Source organism: Lipotes vexillifer, unplaced genomic scaffold (assembly GCF_000442215.2).
Source record: "Lipotes vexillifer unplaced genomic scaffold, Lipotes_vexillifer_v1.1 scaffold7, whole genome shotgun sequence".
Taxonomy (NCBI): Eukaryota; Metazoa; Chordata; class Mammalia; order Artiodactyla; family Lipotidae; genus Lipotes; species Lipotes vexillifer.
Window position 1 is genome coordinate 4,091,004 of NW_006792683.1, and position 19,278 is coordinate 4,110,281.

The 19,278-nt window shown below is 41.3% G+C and overlaps 2 protein-coding genes across 3 annotated transcripts in view; one reads left to right on the forward strand and one right to left on the reverse strand.

The window, feature by feature from the left end:
* ATP5F1C (ATP synthase F1 subunit gamma) overlaps positions 1-16,372 on the reverse strand; it is an 18,044-nt gene extending 1,672 nt beyond the window's left edge. The window contains exons 1-8 of one of the 2 annotated variants that reach the window (XM_007465805.1): positions 16,292-16,372; positions 9,115-9,149; positions 8,464-8,595; positions 5,241-5,445; positions 4,499-4,642; positions 4,310-4,374; positions 2,535-2,690; positions 2,035-2,131 (exon numbers count right to left, since the gene is read on the reverse strand). In XM_007465805.1, the coding sequence (XP_007465867.1) occupies positions 2,035-2,131; positions 2,535-2,690; positions 4,310-4,374; positions 4,499-4,642; positions 5,241-5,445; positions 8,464-8,595; positions 9,115-9,149; positions 16,292-16,347 (890 nt within the window). In that variant the 5' untranslated portion in view covers positions 16,348-16,372. Of the gene's footprint in view, positions 1-2,030; positions 2,132-2,534; positions 2,691-4,309; positions 4,375-4,498; positions 4,643-5,240; positions 5,446-8,463; positions 8,596-9,114; positions 9,150-16,291 lie in introns of those variants that run through there. The other variant, XM_007465806.1, reaches the window with a different exon arrangement.
* A 260-nt stretch (positions 16,373-16,632) lies between these two features.
* The window catches only part of KIN (Kin17 DNA and RNA binding protein), a 37,564-nt gene continuing 34,918 nt past the window's right edge, over positions 16,633-19,278 (forward strand). The window contains exon 1 of the mRNA XM_007465807.1: positions 16,633-16,746. Coding sequence (XP_007465869.1) covers positions 16,633-16,746 — 114 coding nt within the window. The remainder of the gene's footprint in view (positions 16,747-19,278) is intronic.

Genomic DNA, 19,278 nt, shown 5'->3' on the forward strand with positions numbered 1-19,278 from the left:
TCTTTCCCTGGCTCTCCACATCTCACAGCTCCCAGACCTTCAGAGCGCAGTCAAAACTTTCCCCCAGGCCTCTGCATGCACGTCACCCAAGAAGTCGGCGTGGCTCCAGCAGTAGGAAGTACAGCAAGGAGGACATGAATAATACACTTATTTAATCCCTGTATTAGCCCCCATGTCATAGAAAACAACTGCGTTGCAGGGAGAGTATCTTAACCACGTCTACCAAGCTGGTAAACGGCAGGGCCGTTCATCACTGCACTGGACTCTGATGTTAACAGAGCAGTAGTGACCAGGCTGAGAGATGGATTAGTCTTAAACTCACGCTTGAAAGAAGGCTGCTGGATCCAACCAACACTTATAAAACAGTCTCAACCAGTTTATTTGTGTCTCTGGCATTCTGCCCATTTCTATCCTCCAGAGACAAAAGGACCAACTTAAATGTCATCGTAGTGATAAACCTTTCCCTGATTCTTAAACCTGGATTCACGTTTTCACATACCCAATAAAATGTTACTTCTCTCTCTGCTGAACTTCCAGGTCTTAATATATTTATGGCGGGCTTCCCTGATGGCACAGTGGTTAAGAATCCGCCTACCAATGCAGGGGACAGGGGTTCAATCCTTGGCCTGGGAAGATCCCACATGCCGTGGAGCAACCAAGCCTGTGCACCACAACTACTGAGCCTGCACTCTAGAGCCCGCGTTCCGCAACAAGTGAAGCCACGACACTGAGAAGCCCATGCACCGCAACGAAGAGTAGCCCCCGCTCACCGCAACTAGAGAAAGCCCGTGCACAGCAACAAATACCCAACACAGCCAAAAATAAAAACAAATAAATATATTTTTAAAAATGTATATATTCATGGCACATCATTCATTCACTCTACAAATATTTACTAAGGAAGTATGTGCCAGGTGATGGGGCTATAAGACTGAATGAGACACTCCCTGTCCCAAGCCGCAGGAGGACAGACAAACAAAAGGGCAATTCCTAGTAAAACAGTGTAAGTGCTATGATGAAGGGAAGCACAGGAGGCTGCCCCACTCAAACCAGGAAGGGGGAATTTCTGGAAGAAAGGATTAGCCCAGCTCCGTTAGGAAGGATAAACAGAGTCAGATGTACAATCAAGGGTGCAGGGGAAGGATGGCATTTCAGGGAAAAAAACATGTGCCACTCAAAAAATACATTTTTTAATTTGGGAAAGAAATGACAAGGATCTGCGTGAAGAGGGCATAAAGGGGAAAGGGTCAAGGGATGTTTAGAAGGTAAATTTACAGAACTTGGTGACCAATTAGCAGGAGGTGAGAGAGAATGAGTCAAAGAAAACCTACGACACATTTTATCTTTCAGCATAATTATCTGCATTTTTTCCTTATCCTATTAGCACGTAAATGCCTTGGAAGAAAGGATCACATCCTTTAACACTGTGCCTAGCACTGTATGAGGCATATAATGGGTGTTCAATTTAATAATTTTTAAAACAGAATTCCCATTATCGTAACTGTGGTTTCACAAACATTAACATATCTAGCTAGACAACCAAGACATTTTCTTGAGGAAAGCGGTATTTTAAGAACTCCTTATAAGACAGTACTGATACAGAAAACTTAATTTAAAAATTTCTGGACCCTACCACCATTCAATGATCTGCAGATTTATATAAAACCAAACCCCAAACCAGTCCTGTAACTCAGAAAGCCTGATTTATAACATTTTAAGTTTCAAAGACAGATTTTATAAATGATACTGAATTATTCACATCCTTATTCCTAAAACTTGAAGAAAGTGAAAGCTAGCAATATACTAATTTCTAAAAAGAAGAAGCTAAGCCTGAATATTTCAGCTGAAACAATCAAAATACACCAGAGATCTCATTTTCATCAAACTTTATGTTCTACGATTAAGGAAACAAGATAAACAATGGATCATTTCATCTTTAACAGACAAAACAAAACAGAAAACTTAAACATGCAAAGGCTAAACTAGCAGGCACAGATGAGACACGGAGTCTGAGGGTGACGCACGGTTACTTACAGAGCCGCAGCACCAGAGATGATTTCAATCAGCTCCTTGGTGATGACAGCTTGGCGGGTGCGATTGAACGTCAAAGTCAATTTGTCAATCATCTCAGCTACAAACAGAACAAAAGACAACAAGATCTAAAACTAGAAAAGAATACCTTTTTCACTAACTCATTTATAGACGTGTGTTGCTTAATTCAAAAATAAGATTCTGTTTCCTTTTGGGTACCCAAACTGGCCACTCAAAAAATTTTATGAAGGTCGTTTTGTTTCTTCCACGAGATACCTTTTCAAAGTACCTGCACACTTACTGCGTACCAAGTAAGATATTACTACCTTTAAGGCAGAGAATATAATTTTTCTATCCTCACAGAATCGGTGGCAGAGCCCAGGACTAGACCCCAGCTCTCCTGCTTCCTGGTCCACTTCCAGAATCGCTAATGCCTTTTGACTTGAGGGTCTTCATGCTGCTTTCCACAAGGGAATTCTCTCAGGAACATGCTCAGCGCTTACAAGCATTCTTGCTGGCATTGTCCATGGCCGTCATCCTGGCACTCTGCTCACTCGTGGTGGATTCCTTCAGGGAGTAGTAGATGATGTTGGCCAGGCTGTATTCTTGGTAATTCTGCAGCACGTCAGCATCAATATCATCATAGATACTCATGCTCTCTGTTAAAACAAGCCATGGATTTCTCTGAAGCGATACAGCACAAGACTGTTTTAATCAAGACAGCTTCCTAGTAGAAAAACTCTTTATAATTACAGAGAAGTCAATGTAAGATTGGTTAAAGGACTCAGTTCTAAAATCTTCATCTATTTCCATACTATAGATAATAGGTTTTCAGCAAAATGATGTGTAAACAAAGCATTTGATATTCTACTTCAAATGCTTAACTTCATAAAACTTAAGAAGTCCACATTTAAAGTAACAGCACCACATTTCACGAATACAAATCCTTTGGACGGTATCTAGCAGCGTGCTGGGCACGAAGCCACTCAACAGTCAGTGACTGCGTTTTTCAATAAAGAAATTAAGGAAAGAACCGAGACTCGTATAGTGTAATATAAAAATCCCATTTCAGCCATTTGATTACTGGGGAAATCTGAAAGTTTCAGGAAAATAAGGGAGGGAAAGCTTTTCTGAGAATGTGGAAGAGAGGAAGAGTTAAGAGGCTGCTGTGCATTTTAGTAATGAGGCAGTGGAAACATAGCAGCAGACTTGAGAATTTACTCATTAGTGTAAAGTGCTGAGACAGTACTGGATTTCATCAAATTTAAGATGCGGTGGATTATAACTCCTATTTTATGTACCATGAAGAAAGAAAATAACATAGCCAATTAAAAATGACATGCCATTGACTGGTAGAAGCATCCCAATTTCTAAGACGGTAAAATGTAAACGTGGTAGGGACTTCCCTGGTGGCGCAGTGGTTAAGAATCCACCTGCCAAGGCAGGGGACATGGATTTGAGCCCTGGTCCGGGAAGATCCCACATGCCGCGGAGCAACTAAGCCCGTGCGCCACAACTACTGAGCCTGCGCTCTAGAGCCCATGAGCCACAGCTACTGAGCCCATGCGCTGCAACTACTGAAACCCGTGCGCCTAGAGCCCATGCTCCGCAGCAAGAGAAGCCACCGCAATGAGAAGCCTGCGCACTGCAACGAAGTGTAGCTGCTGCCTGCCTCAACTAGAGAAAGCCCACTCGCAGCAATGAAGACCCAACGCAGCCAAAAAATAAATAAATACATTTATTTAAAAAAAAAAAAGTACAAGTTATACACCTAGAACAGGAGAAATCTAATATACAGAAAGGGAAAATAAAATCAGTTCCTGAGTATTATTTCCAGGATGCATCACTGAGCAATGATCACTTTGTTTAAACAGCAAAACAAGAGAACTGAGCTGTTCAACGTATATTAGTTGTGAATAGTGTTCAAATCTCTATTCTAGAGCGTCTGTTTTGTGGTTAGGGAGGGCTCCCACACACAGATTGCAAAGCCAACAGATCATTCTAGCTAAGTTCTTCAACCTCCAATGACAGAAATCATATCTAATGATGGCCTTCAATGGATATTTATTTATTTATTAAATTAATGAAAGAATGCAGTAAGAGTTGTCAAACAATAAATGTTTATGATTTCATGGAAGCCACTAATAGATGGTGATTAACAGCCCAACGTCATTTTTGTTACTGCTGAAAAAAAGCCACCCTGACAATCACTGTTTTCCTAAATGTACAAATCTCTCCTTTCTATAGGAAAAATACTTGTCATACAAAACCTCCTTACCAGCACTTGCAATGGTACCAAGGGAAAAGATGGGCTTTTCTTCTGTCTTGTAGGAGATGACAGACCTAGAAACGGCAAAAGCAAATGTAAATTCCAAAAGTATAATTTTAAACTGCTAAGTAGACATTTACTTAATTGAAAAATCTGAACATAAACATAAAAAAGCTTAGATTTCAACATTTTTCTTGCCTGAATCGGTTAAAGACGATAGACCCTTCATCAAACTCATATCCAGAATTTAACAGTTCAAGGGCAATGACTGACGCATCCCCAAAGGTAGGGGGCCTTCTCCCCACTTCTTTGAATGTCACCAGAAACTGGTTAGAATGAGTCCTACAAGAAAATGAAGAGGTCACATAAAATAGTTTAACAGAATACTTCTGCTGAAAGAACAGAGAACAAGGAAAAAACACTCTCACTATGGATCAAGCTTTTTTGAGGGGGGTGGGGGGTGTTGACTGAATTAAGGTGCCCCTACATTATCGTGATTGTCCCTTTCCTTCAGCACCTGCCAAGAACTAAGGACTAACACCAGGCCCTTCTTGTCTTGCATTTCTCTCTGCCTTTACTTCTCTCCTTCCAGCCCTAATCAGCTGTCATTCATTTCTGGCATTTCCCAGCTATGAGAGCTCCTTAGGGTCCTCATTAAAAAAAAACTGAAAAACGTCCCCCAAAACAAAGACCCATAGCTTCTGATATTCCTACTGTATTCCATTTATGGTCTGGAAGAAGGAAAAACAAAAGATAAATAGAAAACAGGGGAAATCTATCCATTGTACTATATTCTGGAAAAAAATTCAAAACAAAACCAAACCTCTGTATATAAAATGGTAACCAAAAAAAGACACCTTGCTTAAATAAACTATCAAAGAAACTTCCCTTTATTCATTCTTGCAGCCTTTTAAACATAAACAATATATACTTAAATTACCTGTGAAGTATGCTCCTGATTTTATCACCAACTCCAACAATCTTAACTTCTTTCCCAGCTGCTGTGAGATTGGCCACCTCACTCTTTAAGTGTTTAGCAATCGAGGAATGAATAGCACCACAAAGCCCTCGGTCTGAGGACACACCGATAAGGAGATGTTTCTTCTTGTCTTCAGGCACCTTAATATCAGCCTTTTCATATAGAGCTAAAAAAAAAAGTATGTGTAATTACACTAAATACAGCAACAATCCCTACTTTACAAAATGAGGCCTCAATATAATCAAGTGTCTGTGCACGTATTTCATTTACGATCAGGCTGAAAAGCATAAAGGTTTAAATCTCTATTAAGACAAAGGTTCCTAAGGGCCAAATTATCTTAAGTACTGACTAAAAGAAATCGCTAGCACAATTAAAGAACTTGTAAAAAGGCCAGACTTATAGAAGTACCAACTTCTCTAGACTTGCCAAATTTCTGAAGAACACAGATCTTCAGTGTACAACCAAAAAAGCAGAAAACAAATATTTACTGAAATGCTCATATAATCTACATAGCAAGCTTTTATGAAAACTGCTGACATTAAAATGATGGATGCCATTTTATTTTTTATTTATTTATTTTTGCTGGGCTGCGTGGCTTGCGGGAACAGGGATCAAACCCGTGTCCCCTGCAGTGGAAGCGTGGAGTCCTAACCACTGGACCAGCAGGGAAGTCCCTATTTTTGGTATTACTAACAACCTCACTTTGTTGGTCTTCCAAGAAGCAGAAGGCAACAGGAGTTTAAATAGGATAAAATATACATGGATTTTACTGGGGAAATGCCTGTGAGAGAAAATAGGAAGGAGGTCAGAATAGCCATCACACCAGGATGCCAGTATGACCAGTGGGATGAAAGGTGTGGTGGCAGCTTCCTGGACCGCTGTACAGTTGAGGGAAAGTTCAGCGAGGCTGCCAGGGAGCCCCAAGTCTCCCAAGAACACGCCTACCTGAGTATCACATCTGTGCTCAGGTGCTGGCCAGGAGCAGCCCGTGGGAAGCATGGCTTAGCTGCAGAAACACAGGACGATTCAGCAGCTGTGCTCACTCTAGTTACAAAGTGCATCTTCACGGCTGCCACATTACCCACTTCAACAAAATTCCTGCTATTGCCTTTTTCAGTATAGAGCAGTGATTCTCAAATTTCAATATCTGAGGACCCTCCATAAAAAGCAGAGGTAAATACTCAACTCCAAAGTTTGGGGAAGTGGAGAAAATATTCCTTTTCAGTCTCTTTTTATGTTTTATATTGTACAGCATAAACTGTCTATTTAAAGTTCTTAAATACTTTAAATGATTAGCCATTTAATATCTAGCAGTTAGTATTTTTTTAGTTTGAAGGACTTAGAAGCTGAATGGCAGCCTTGACTTGAATTTTTAATATTACACCACAAATATTATAATTAGATATCTGAGTCAATTTCCTTATTCGATAGTTTTGTGGTTATAGAGTTTTGAGGGGAAACAAATTTATTACACTTTTTCATTTCAGCATGAAAGGTGAACAGTGAATGACTTTCACCTTTTCATAGAAATAGGCTAGAGCAATTTATCAACCTCTACTGGGCCGCTAACTAGGTGCTCAGTGTTATGCTGGTTAGAGAACAGGGCTCAGGAGAGCAAACGGCTGGGGCTGTTAATGATTGCTAACCCTAACCTAGCAAGTCTCCATTATGCCTCCTAGGAAAAGCTGAACATGGCTGGGTTTTCTTTTGGCTGCACCACACAACCTTCAGGATCTTAGTTCCCCAACCAGGGATCTAACCTGAACCCTGGCAATAAGAGTGCCAAGTCCTAACCACTGGACCGCCAGGAAATTCCCTAAATATGGCATTTTTAAAGCAAGGAGGCATTTCCACTGAAGCCTAGTGCCCTATCGTTTTCTCATACAGAAGTTTCTTTAGAGCATGCTTAAAAAAAAGCATGCTAGGGCTTCCCTGGTGGCTCAGTGGTTAAGAATCTGCCTGTCAGTGCAGTGGACATGGGTTTGAGCCCTGGTTTGGGAAGATCCCACATGCTGCAGAGCAACTAAGCCTGTGTGCCACAATTACTGAGCTTGCGCTCCAGAGCCTGTGAGCCACAACTACTGTAGCCCGCGCGCCTAGAGCCCGTGCTCCACAAGAGAAGCCACTGCAATGAGAAGCCTGTGCACTGCAACAAAGAGTAGCTCCTGCTCGCTGCAACTAGAGAAAGCCCACGTGCCGCAACAAAAACCTGACGCAGCCAAAAATAAACATAAATAAAATAATAAATTTATATATTAAAAAACTGATTGGACTTCCCTGGTAGCGCAGTGGTTAAGAATCTGCCTGCAAATGCAGGGGGACACAGATTTGAGCCCTGGTCCAGGAAGATCCCACATGCCACAGAGCAACTAAGCTCGTGTGCCTCACTACTGAGCCTGCACTCTAGAGCCCGCAAGCCACAACTACTGAGTCCGTGTGCCGCAACTACCGGAGCCTGCGTGCTTAGAGCCTGTGCTTCCCAACAAGAGAAGCCACCGCAATTAGAAGCCCGCGCGCAGCAACGAAGACCCAATGCAGCCAAAAAAAAACAACACTGATTAAAAAAAGCATGCTATAAATGCATGCTTAAAAAATATGAAGAGCACAAGAAAACTACTGCACAAGGTAATTTATATGTAATACATAGAGGTATTAACACACAGATGATACAGATACATCTTTTCTTCAATTTGGAAATAAGCAAATTTCTCCCTCTTTACAGCTGATGTTTAAACATTCCGCTCATGTACTTAGAGTCATATCCATGACTACCCAGTCACCTCCCACTGCAGGGCACCCCCTCCCCACCCTGCAGTCCTGAAAGATCACATCACAGTGTAACAGGAAGAAATCAAGCATTTGAGTCTAATGCACTAAACTTCCAAGTTCTTTTGATGGTGTATTTAATAATCTAGGAAAATTTTCAGAATATCTTAAAAGTGAACATGATCACATACAGTGGTTAACAAATAGAGAGGCTCAGATGTCAAGTCACAGAGGTATAGTTATGACTGCACTGGGCTTCAGTTTTTCCTATCTGCAAAGCGGGAGCTCTGACGGTCCCCACCTGCACAGGGCTGCTGTGATAGATGGGGGCCTGGAAGTTCTCAGGACAGATGAGTTCTGAGCAGTCATCTCTAGGTTAAACGGTACTTCGTAATTTGTGACTGCACTCTCCTCTTACCCAAGGATCCTATTCCATACACTCGGGCTGGTTTCAGCTCCCTCTCAGCTCGGGCATATTTTGCTGCTGCTACCATTTTCATAGACTTGGTAATTTTCTGGATGTTTTTGATTGATTTTAGTCGCCTGGTAACTGAAAAACAGAAGTGCTGTGTTAAGATAAAGGAGTTACCATTTCATTTGTGAATTTATCGAAATATTTTCCTAAACTTCAAGGTAGAATAATTAGCAGTTAGACCTTCAATTAATAGCAGCTGCTCAACTAGGCTTACTGTTAGAGTACCAATAACTCAGACCTTGTGCTACCTGGAGAGGACAAGCAAAACGGCAACATAATAATATCAATAAATTATGTATTTAAAACACTAAATGGTACTGAAAATGGTCTTTTGCCACATATTCCATAACATTTTACACACACACACACACAGTAGTTTTTTCTAGTTATATCATTATCATTCTACAGACAACAGAATCAACAACCATGTGTCACCTCACATGGGTCTTTTCCAAAACAAGTTCAATGCCGCACAGAGATGACATAGATTCACTGTGTCCATTTTGACCAAATATGTAAATGGGCTAAAGCAGCACATTTTTATTTGTCAAAATTTAGTTTTTCTTAATTCACATATTGTGATAAAGTACTTACTATCTTTCAAGGTTGCCATATTTCGAACTTGGATCCTGAGAATAGAGGTGGTAAAAAACATTTTAGTTTTTTGAAAAATAGCTCAAAGAAAAACTTTCAAAGTTGATAAACTGATTTAAAGAGTATCCCATAAAGAAATGATCTATAAGACTCTGAATGTATGTGTGTGTTTGTGTGTGTGTGTGTATACATAAATTCCTCAATACTGATACCAAACCCTATATCATCAAAGATCTCACTCTAGGGCTTCCCTGGTGGCGCAATGGTTGAGAGTCCACCTGCCGATGCAGGGGACACGGGTTCATGCCCCGGTCCGGGAGGATCCCACATGCCGTGGAGCGGCTGGGCCCGTGAGCCATGGCCGCTGAGCCTGCGCGTCTGGAGCTTGTGCTCTGCGACGGGAGAGGCCACAACAGTGACAGGCCTGCGTACCGCAAAAAAACAAAAAAAACAAAAAAAAAGATCTCATTCTATTTGATCGAATACAAAACTTCCACTGAAGTCACAATGGCATTCACACATGCTCTATTCCCATCCCTATGTCTTTGGCTATATTGTTCCTGACTTCCTCAGTTCACAGAAACCTTTTTAAATAACCCTTAGGGTCAACTACACATTCTAACATGACCACATGTGTCAAAGTACAGTTTATTTAAACCAATTAACTTTTTCAACTGAATTCAGTAAGCTCTTTACTGAGCAGCTACTCTGCTCCAGGACATGGTCTCTGACCACAAGAAGCATACTATTATCTCATAAATAAGATTTATGCAAATTTAGATTTACATGAAATTTACATTAAATATTTTCTACAGTCTTTTAAAGTGCTGATGCATTAAAGTCAAAATGATATGACTTAAAAGTAATGTTGGTGGAAGATAAATTACGAAAGGATCCTCCTCTTACTGGTGAAGACACGTTATTGAATATACATTATCTTGTAGCTCTTAAGTCCATAAAGTACCTGTGTTGGCCTGGAAAGCTCCTTGGGAGAAATGAAGAATCGATAAATTTGTGCATAAAGGAGGGCCTATGGAGGGCATTCCTAGGAACTGGATGTAGTTTTGAAGCTGGAGACATAGCTTGGGTTAATAAGTTTAAATATTATTTTATAGGTACTGGAAAAATGATGAATGTTTCTAAGCCCACAAATCAGTTTAGTTTTTCAGTAAGGTATCTCGGATGGCAGTGAAAAGCACAAAATGATACCAAATGTTGATGACATGGAGGCCAAACAAGGGGCTTCCAGAAAAGAGAAGGCAAGCACCTGGACTGAGAGGGTGGCAAAGCAACAGGAGACCAGATGTGAGAGCAAGCTGACCCAAAGGTTTCTAATTTAATGATCTAAATGAACAGTGTTGTCATTTAACCAAGAGAGAAAAACTGGGTGGGGGAGATCTCCCTGGAGATAATGAAGTTTGAATGTGATGTAGTTTAAAAAACCATGTGACCAAGTGGAAATGTTAACCAGGTCTGGAAAACATGAGGTATTGAGATTTGAGACAGATTTGTAACTATTAGTAGACATGGTAGTTGGTGCCAAAAAAAAATAAAATTAAAAAAAAAAGAAAAAGAAAGAGAATTAGAACGAGAAGCAGGGGGAATATGTCCTAATTCTATAAGGCCAGCATAACCCTAATACTAAAATCAGATAAAGACATTATATAAGAAATGAAATTTAGAGAACAATATCTCTCATGAACATAGATGCAAAAATCCTCAACAAAATATTAGCAAATGCAATCTAACCATGTATTAAAAACAATTATACACTACGACCAAGTGGGATTTATTCCAGGTATGTGAGGCTGGTTCATCATTCGAAATTCAAATACATAATCTACCACATCAACACACTAAAGAAGAAAAACGATATCATCAATAGATGCAGAAAAAGGATCTGACAAAATCAAATGCCGATTCATGATTAAAAACCTCTCAGCAAATTAGGAATAGAGGAAAACTTCCTCAACCTGATAAAGAACATCCACAAAAAAAACCCCCTAAGGTTTAATGGTTAGAAACTAGGAGCTTTCCCCCTAAGACTGGGAACAAGACAAGGATGCCCAGTCTCACCACCCCTACTCAACATTGTACTGAAGTCCTAATTAATGCAATAAGACAAAAAGGGATACAACACGTATACAGGTTGGGAGGGAAGAAATAAAGCTGTCTTTGTTCATAGATGACATGATCAACTACATAGAAAATCCCAAAGAATGGCCAAAAATTTAAAAAAAACTGACAGTACCAATGACGGCAAGAATGTGGGGTAACAGGAACTCTCACTGATCACCAGTGGTTATACAAAATGGTATGGCTACTTTGGAAGATGGTTTGGCAGCTTCTTACAAATCTGAACATAGTTTAAACATATGATTCAGCAATCATACCCCTAGATACCTACCCAATTGAGCTGAAAACTTTTAACTACATGACAACCTGCATTCACATTCCTATAGCAGCTTTATTCATGACTTCCAAAAACTGGAAGGAATCAAGATGTCCTTCAATACATGAATGAATGGATAAACAGACAGGTGCATCCATACAGTTGGAGAGTATTAAGCAATAAAAATAAATGAGCCATCAAGCCACAAAAAGACATGGAGGAACCTTAACTGCATATCGCTAAGTGAAAGAAACCAATCTGAAAAGGCTACATACTGTATGATTCCAATTATAAGACATTCCAGAACTGACAAAACTATAGCAACAATAAAAATATCAGTGGTTGCCAGGATTTTAGGGAGAGATTTTTAGGGCAGTGAAACTATTCTGCATGATATTGTAATGGAAGACACATGTCACCATGCATTTGTCAAAACCCACAGAAGTATACAACAAAATGAGTGTCCTTAATGAAACTATGCACCTTAGTTAATAATGCATCAACACGCGTTCATTAATTGTAGTATACACTCCACACTAATGCACGATGTTGATGACTGGGGAAAATGTCCAGAGTGGGGTGTGGGTATATGCAACTCTCTGTGCTACTCAATTTTTCTACAAATCTAAAACTGTACTAAAAAACAGACTAAAAAAAGTTTATAATAACTTAAAAATGCAGGCTATAAGATATGATGCCATTTTTGTGATTCTATGTGTTTATGTGCACAAAAGTAAGTCTGAAAGTTCATAACCAGAACAGTTATTTTTTAAACATCTCTTGACTTATGTATCTTACTACTGGTATTACTCAGCCATGGAGAAAGAAAAATAAAGAAAATAAGAGGAAGGAGACTACCTGGAAAACATCAGGTTTGGTTTTAAGAGCGGATCCCCCAAAGGCAAAGATAAAAGCTGTCAAACATTGACAAGCTCTGCTAGTTTCAGAGGATGGACTTATCGACATAATGACCATCCCATGAACATTTTTTCATCATGGCACTTGAAAAGTAATATTTTGGGGATGATTTTCTTTTTTTGGAATAACTTTTTTGCCCAGACATTCTAAATTTAGAGACTATAAAGAGTGACACTGGGACAGTATGGTCTTAGGCATGCACTCCATTTAACTGACACAGGTTTCTAGTCAGAGCATATCATATGGACAAAATCTGAACTGCATGCCATACCTGAATGAATACAGAATGTTCGGGTCTCCACACGTATCCCAAATGAGAGGTATGCAGGAAGATACAGGATCTTTTGTGATTCTTTCTGCTGTGCACACATCCTAATTTCCCCAATTTTGAAGCACTCTCATGTTTAGAATTCATTTAATTCTAAACACGTCTATCTGTATTACAAAGTTATTTTTTAAGTACAATTTGAGTGCAAAATAACCACGAGCTGATCTGAACTCCCTCTAGCGACAGACTGCTCTACTGAATATACAGCTTTTGCAAATGAGAAGATAAAGGAAGTTCTGTGTCAGTTTTGTGTTCTGGAAAATTGCATCATGTCCTAAAAAATTCTCGGGAGATTATCTGAGAAACTAGAAACACGTCAAATACAGCAGAGGGCAAATCGCACAGATAGATGGCGGACTACCATGATCCACTATGATCACACAGCAGGTTCGTGGGTGAACTATGTATCATTCAAAGAAATTACAGACAGCTTGAATGAATTTTAAGGAGTGTATAACGCTGAATAATATAAAAATTAAGGAAGAAGCAGCATCCACTAATTCCTGAGGAAAAGAAAATTATGAAGTATGTCTAATTCTAACACTGAATGCCTGGGTGAAAGTCCGACCCTGGCCTCTCCACCAAGCGACTCCCCAGAACTCTATCACCAACCATGACACACAATTCAGTCTTGTTAGGCTTCTAATCTTCTCACATTACATTTTATGTAGAACGTGTATGTATAAATTCGTTTTCATTTTTCAACTGATACATCTGGATCTTCACAAGCATTTTTCCCACTGTCCTTGGTTCTTTACAAATACTGATTCCCTTAATCCTCACACTAATCCAATGAATGGGGTACTAGCATTACCCCCATTTAACAGATGAGGAAAAGGTACAGAGACACTGAGTAACTTGCCCAAGGCCACACTGCCAGGTGAGTGGGGGTCAGGATTCAAAGCCGGGCAGTTTGGCACCACTCCAACGGGTACACTACAGGCTGCTGCCTCACGTTTAAAAGTAAATATCTGCTATGTCAGCCTCAGATGATGGCCTCTCTTCTCTCCCCTGAAATGCCATCTTTCTGCCTTTTCAGTGTCCATAGTTCAACGTACGGCCTACTGGTTTCCTATTATAAAATAGTTCCATTTTAGACAATGTGGAACACTAGCAAATAGAAATGTATTTCCCTCTGATTTGAGATAGAAAAATCACTCTTTCACCCCCAAATTTCTTATTTCCATTTTCTTAAATACTACTTTAAAAAAAGTTTAATTTCCAAAAATTTATGGTATTTTACTGACACCCTGAACAATTAAAACTTCACTATAAGTTTAATTAAGCCTAATGTTTAGTTAATGTTGGTATGCTAACCTCCTTGAAACCAAAACTATAACAACAAACTGCATTTTAAAAAGCGTTCAATAACCAAAACACAACCGAGGAAATGCCTCTTTCTGGTTCTGCAAAGACAAAAGTATAATGTATTTCCCTTCCAAATTAATTCTGTGGCATGTGAAACATTAAGATGGCTTTAGTTTCTGAATTTAAAAGGCAATTATAGGGGGTGGAAGGGAAAAGGCAGAAGAGGCAGGAAAGACAGCAGGCACCTAGAGTGATGGAATGTATGAAAAGGAAGAGGACAGAGTATGCCTTGCAAAGTGGAAACTGACGTTTGATGAATATTCATAACCTAACAATTTAAAACTAACACTCCAAAGGGAGTAAGGTCAGGACTTCGACATTTATTTGCTGACTGAGGTTCCAGTTTAAGCCCCACCCCACGCAGTAGTTGTCTCAGACCCAGCAAGCGCTTAAATGCTTCTTTACTAAAAGATCTTCAAAAGATCTTACAGGTTTTTTAAAAGTTATTTTTACAATTTTTTTTTTCTTTCTCGTTCGCGGGCCTCTCACTGTTGTGGCCTCTCCCCTTGCGGAGCACAGGCTCCGGACATGCAGGCTCAGCGGCCATGGCTCACGGGCCTAGCCACTCCGCGGCACGTGGGATCTTCCCGGACCGGGGCACGAACCCGTGTCCCCTGCATCGGCAGGCGGACTCTCAACCACTGCGCCACCAGGGAAGCCCTATTTTTACAATTTTATGTAACGTATTTTGTCCTCATTTCAGAAACTGTCCATTTTTAAAGATCAACTTGGATAACTTAAAGTTCTAAAAATATTTACAGATAACATTAATGCACAGCAAGATGGGAAGGAAGGAAGGAAAGAGAGGTGATGTTTGCAGAGCACCACTGCATGTGAGGAACTATCCCACAAAGCTCACCAGGATCATGTCGATTTGTTCACCACGTTTTAGCACTTTCCACAGTGCCAACTTGGCGCAGGGCAAGCACCCAACAAATGTGCGCTGAGTGATTAAGAAATGGGACAACCTATACCAGTGAGAATCCAACTAAGGTTCTTACTTCCCATGAATACTCTTTCAATATTAGGAGAAAGAAACTCTGAATTCCAAGGCAAATCCACTAACATTTGTATGTAGGTTTTTCACATCAGATTTAATTACTTCATTAAGCTGAAAACCTTTTATTGTTATAAATTTTTTGCTTAATGAACACATACCTATTTTAATTAAGGCTTTATAGTCCCTTCTCATAAATTAGGTACAAAAATCTAGTTTAGTGGGGTGGCTCCTTAGAATTCTCCTTTACTGTAAAACCGGGGAAGTGCTACAGTCTATAGCTAACCCTTTAGCACTGTATCTGAAATTCTTCCAGACTCTGTCTAGCTTCATCACATCTCATCCTATTACAGGGTACCATACAAACCAACGTTTGTCTGCCTATTCCTAGGCCTTCTAAGATGCTTTTTCTGGGGGGTGGGGGGAAACCAATGTTTAAAATCCCTAAAACTTGCATGGCAGTGAACAGATGACGCATAGAAGTCCATCTATCTCCTCCTCCTCGGGGCATTGGGACGATATCATGACCTTGCAGGGTTACTGATTCAGCACAACGGTTTCGAGATAACGCAAGGTCTCTTCCCCTTCCTCGCCAACAGATATTTAAGGTCCCCTCTGCAACCCACGAGGGCAGTTATTTTATTCACTTGGGCCCAGCAAAGCGCCTGCTGCAAGGTCGCTGCTTAGTTCGCGTTGTGCGTTACTGCGCTCTGCACCGGAGAGTTTCAAAAGGCGTCAAGGACAAAAAGCACACCTTAACCTTCCGCTGGACCTTCCCTGGGGCCCTCCCCTGCCCCACTTTGAGGGCCCGGGTAAGGCCTCCCAGAGGCTCGCCACCTGGCGCGCAGCAAAGGCTCCCTAAACATTTACTTAGTAGCTGAGGGGATCCAAGACTGCCCTGAAATTAACTGGGCCCAAGGCCCCTCTCTCGAGGTCCCAGATGAGCACTCCTCGTGGCCCTCACCCCGCCCCAGCCCGCCTCCGAAGACGTGGCGCGCCCTTCCCGGTTCCGAGCGCTTCCTGCAGCCCGGGCTCCGGGGCCTCTGCGGGACCCGGGCCTGGCTGGCCCTGCGACCCCGGGTCCGTCCCACTCGCCTCCACCCGCTTCCTCTGCCCCCTGCCTGAGCCCCTCCATCCGCCGTAACCCTCCCGTTCCCACCGCGAGCTGCCATACCATTGCGGCTGCACGGCCCAGGCCGACAGCCCTGCTAAGCCCGCCGGAGAAAACATGGTGATTCCGGCCCTGCTGAAGGTCGGTCAGACAGGCCTCACCGCGCCTGCGCGGAAGCTGCCCCATACGCCCCGCCTACCCCGTTGTCTCATTCAGTCTCGCTTCTTCACGCAGGATGGAACGAAGCCTCGCGAGCGTTGGGGGGGGGGTGGTGCCTAGGCTTCCGAAGCCCCACCTCCTTCAGACTAGACGAGGGTATTTGTCCTGCCCACCCCCGCCAGCCCTGTTCCGCTTCCGGTCAACCAGGCGCTGTGCTGCGGAAAGTTGTTGCTGCGGAGGGCGCGATGGGGAAATCAGATTTTCTTACCCCTAAGGCCATCGCCAACAGGATCAAGTCCAAGGGGCTTCAGAAGTTGCGCTGGTATTGCCAGATGTGCCAGAAGCAGTGCCGGGACGAGGTAAGCGGGCCCGGGGCGGCCCCGTGTCCACCCCCTCCTCTCCCCGGAGGGACCCCGCTGGAGATGCAGGCTGAGGTCCCCGACGCCGGGGTGAGGGCCTGGGTCTCCCGTCCCTAGTCGTGGGGGCTGCGCAGGGTGAGTTAAGGACTCAACTCAGTAGGGCCGTCCTTCCCTTCAGCTCCCGTCCTGGCAGGGAACCAGTGGCCTTTGACACCTCCTTGTTCCCCAGTCTAACCCCAAAAAAGAAATGAAGTAAGAAAAGGTTTTGCAGCCCTTGGAGAAGTGACCCCACTCAAGTCGTCAAGAAACGGGGGGTGAACAGTACCGAGCCGGACGCCCGGGAGTGACAGTAACAGACGTCTCTGACTTGCCGTGGCTCTTAGACATGATCAGGGTGTACACCTCTTTTCGGGATCAGATGAAAAAGGAGAACTAAGCTCTTGCACACTAGTCACCTAACAAGCATTTATCGAGCACCTGCCATGTGCCAGGACCAGGATGTTATTGCGAGTGACATGTGGCCTCTGGAGTCAGAATCAGAATTAGGAAGCCAAGTCACATTGTCTCTGCCTGTTTACTTATCTGAAAAGTGAGAATAGTAAGTGTCCCTACTTGTAAGATTGTTGTGAGTTTTAAATGAGTGAATTATGTATAAGGTGGCTCAAGGGGTCTTTGAGCAGATCTTGAAAAAACTTTGCTGTGCTGTGGAGTTTACATTTTTCCCCATTATTTAGATGGATGATGAAGCACCTGGAAAAATTGAGAGCAGGCTAGTGACAGGATTACGTTTTTCTCTGGAGATTGAATTGGGTAGGAAAGGAAGAGCACTGGGCACTTGGAATAATCTAATCCAGTGTTTCTGCAAGTGAGGGATGAGATACTTTAGGTGGGCCTCACGTTGAATAACATTGATACAGTTATTCTCTTTCATTTCTCTTTACTACTAGTCAAGGTAAAATTCTTACACAGAAAACTAGAGACTAGTACAGGGAACATCCATATATCCACTACCCAGATTTAACGCTTTAAGTTTCACTTAACATTTTAAATACTTTGCCATGTTTCCTTTTTTCTGAAATATGTAAAGTAAATTACAAGCATCAGGGTATTTCACCTATAAATATTTAAATACGCTCCTCTAAAATATTAGGATATTTTTCTATATAGCCACAATATATGTCATCACACGTAACAAAATTAATAAATATTTCTTCATATCATCTGGTGCATACTTCATAGTCACATTTTCTCAATTGTTCCCATAAATGCTTTTTAAAACAGTTTTTTATCATAGGGAACTATATTCAATATCCTGTGGTAAACCATAATGGAAAAGAATATGAAAAAGAATTATATATGTATGTATGTGTGTGTGTGTGTATATATATATATATATATATATATATATAAAACTGAATCACTTTGCTGTACAGAAGGAATTAACACAACATTGTAAATCAACTATACCTGAATAAAATAAAGTAAAAACAAAAACAAACAAAAAAACCCAGATCCAGTCAAAAGCTATGCATTGGATTTGGTTATTTGAACTTTTTAAAAAATAGACTATTTTTTAGAGCAGTTTCATGTTCACAGCAAAAATGAGCAGAAGGTACAGAGATTTCTCATACCCACCCTGCCCTCAACATGTACAGCCTCCCCAACCATCAACCTGGTGCAACAGAATGGTACTTCTGGTACAATCAATAACACTACATTGGCACATCATTAGCACCAAAGTCCATAGTTTGTATTAAGGCTCACTCTTGGTGTTGAAGATTCTGTGGGTTTGAACAAATGTATAATGACAAATATCCACCATTATAGTATCATACAGAATAATTTCATTGCCCTAAAAATCTCTGTGGTGTCGGGTGTTAGGACTTTTAATTCTCTCTCAATTTTAAATTTAAAATAGAATTCCCTCCCTTCCCCTCAGTTGTTTTTCTTGACATTGACTTGAAGAGGCTAGGCCAGTAATGATCCTAGAGGATTCCCCCTTTAACAATTAACTTTTCTTGTGGTTGTCGTTCGTCTTCTTTCTCTAACTCTTGTAGTTTTTGTAAACTGGAACTTAGGTCTGAAGGCTTGATTAGGTTCAGGTTAAATATTTGGGAGCAGAATCCTTGATAGGTGACCCTGTGTATATCACATTGCATCAAATAAGGAAGCCCATGATGTCTGGTAGTGCTAAGAAAATTGAGTACAGTTGACAGCCTGTAAAGTAATGTTGGAAAGTAATATTTTCCCCTTTGCAAGAGCAAGTAACTATGGGGGAACTGGTAACAAATACTAGTGGAGTGTGAAATCGTGCCTATAGCTCCAATTTCCCATCAGCCTTTTACTCATGTGTTTTAACATCTTTGCTTGAGTCACTTATTTCATTAGAAGTTGCAAAGTGGTTATTTTTCTAGTTCTTTTTACATTTATTGTTGACCACCATTCTTTTGTAAAAATGAGCTTTTTCTCATTAACTAGGGTTATTTGGTTATCCTCAAATGTTGTCCTAAAATAGAATTCCTCAGGGAAAGA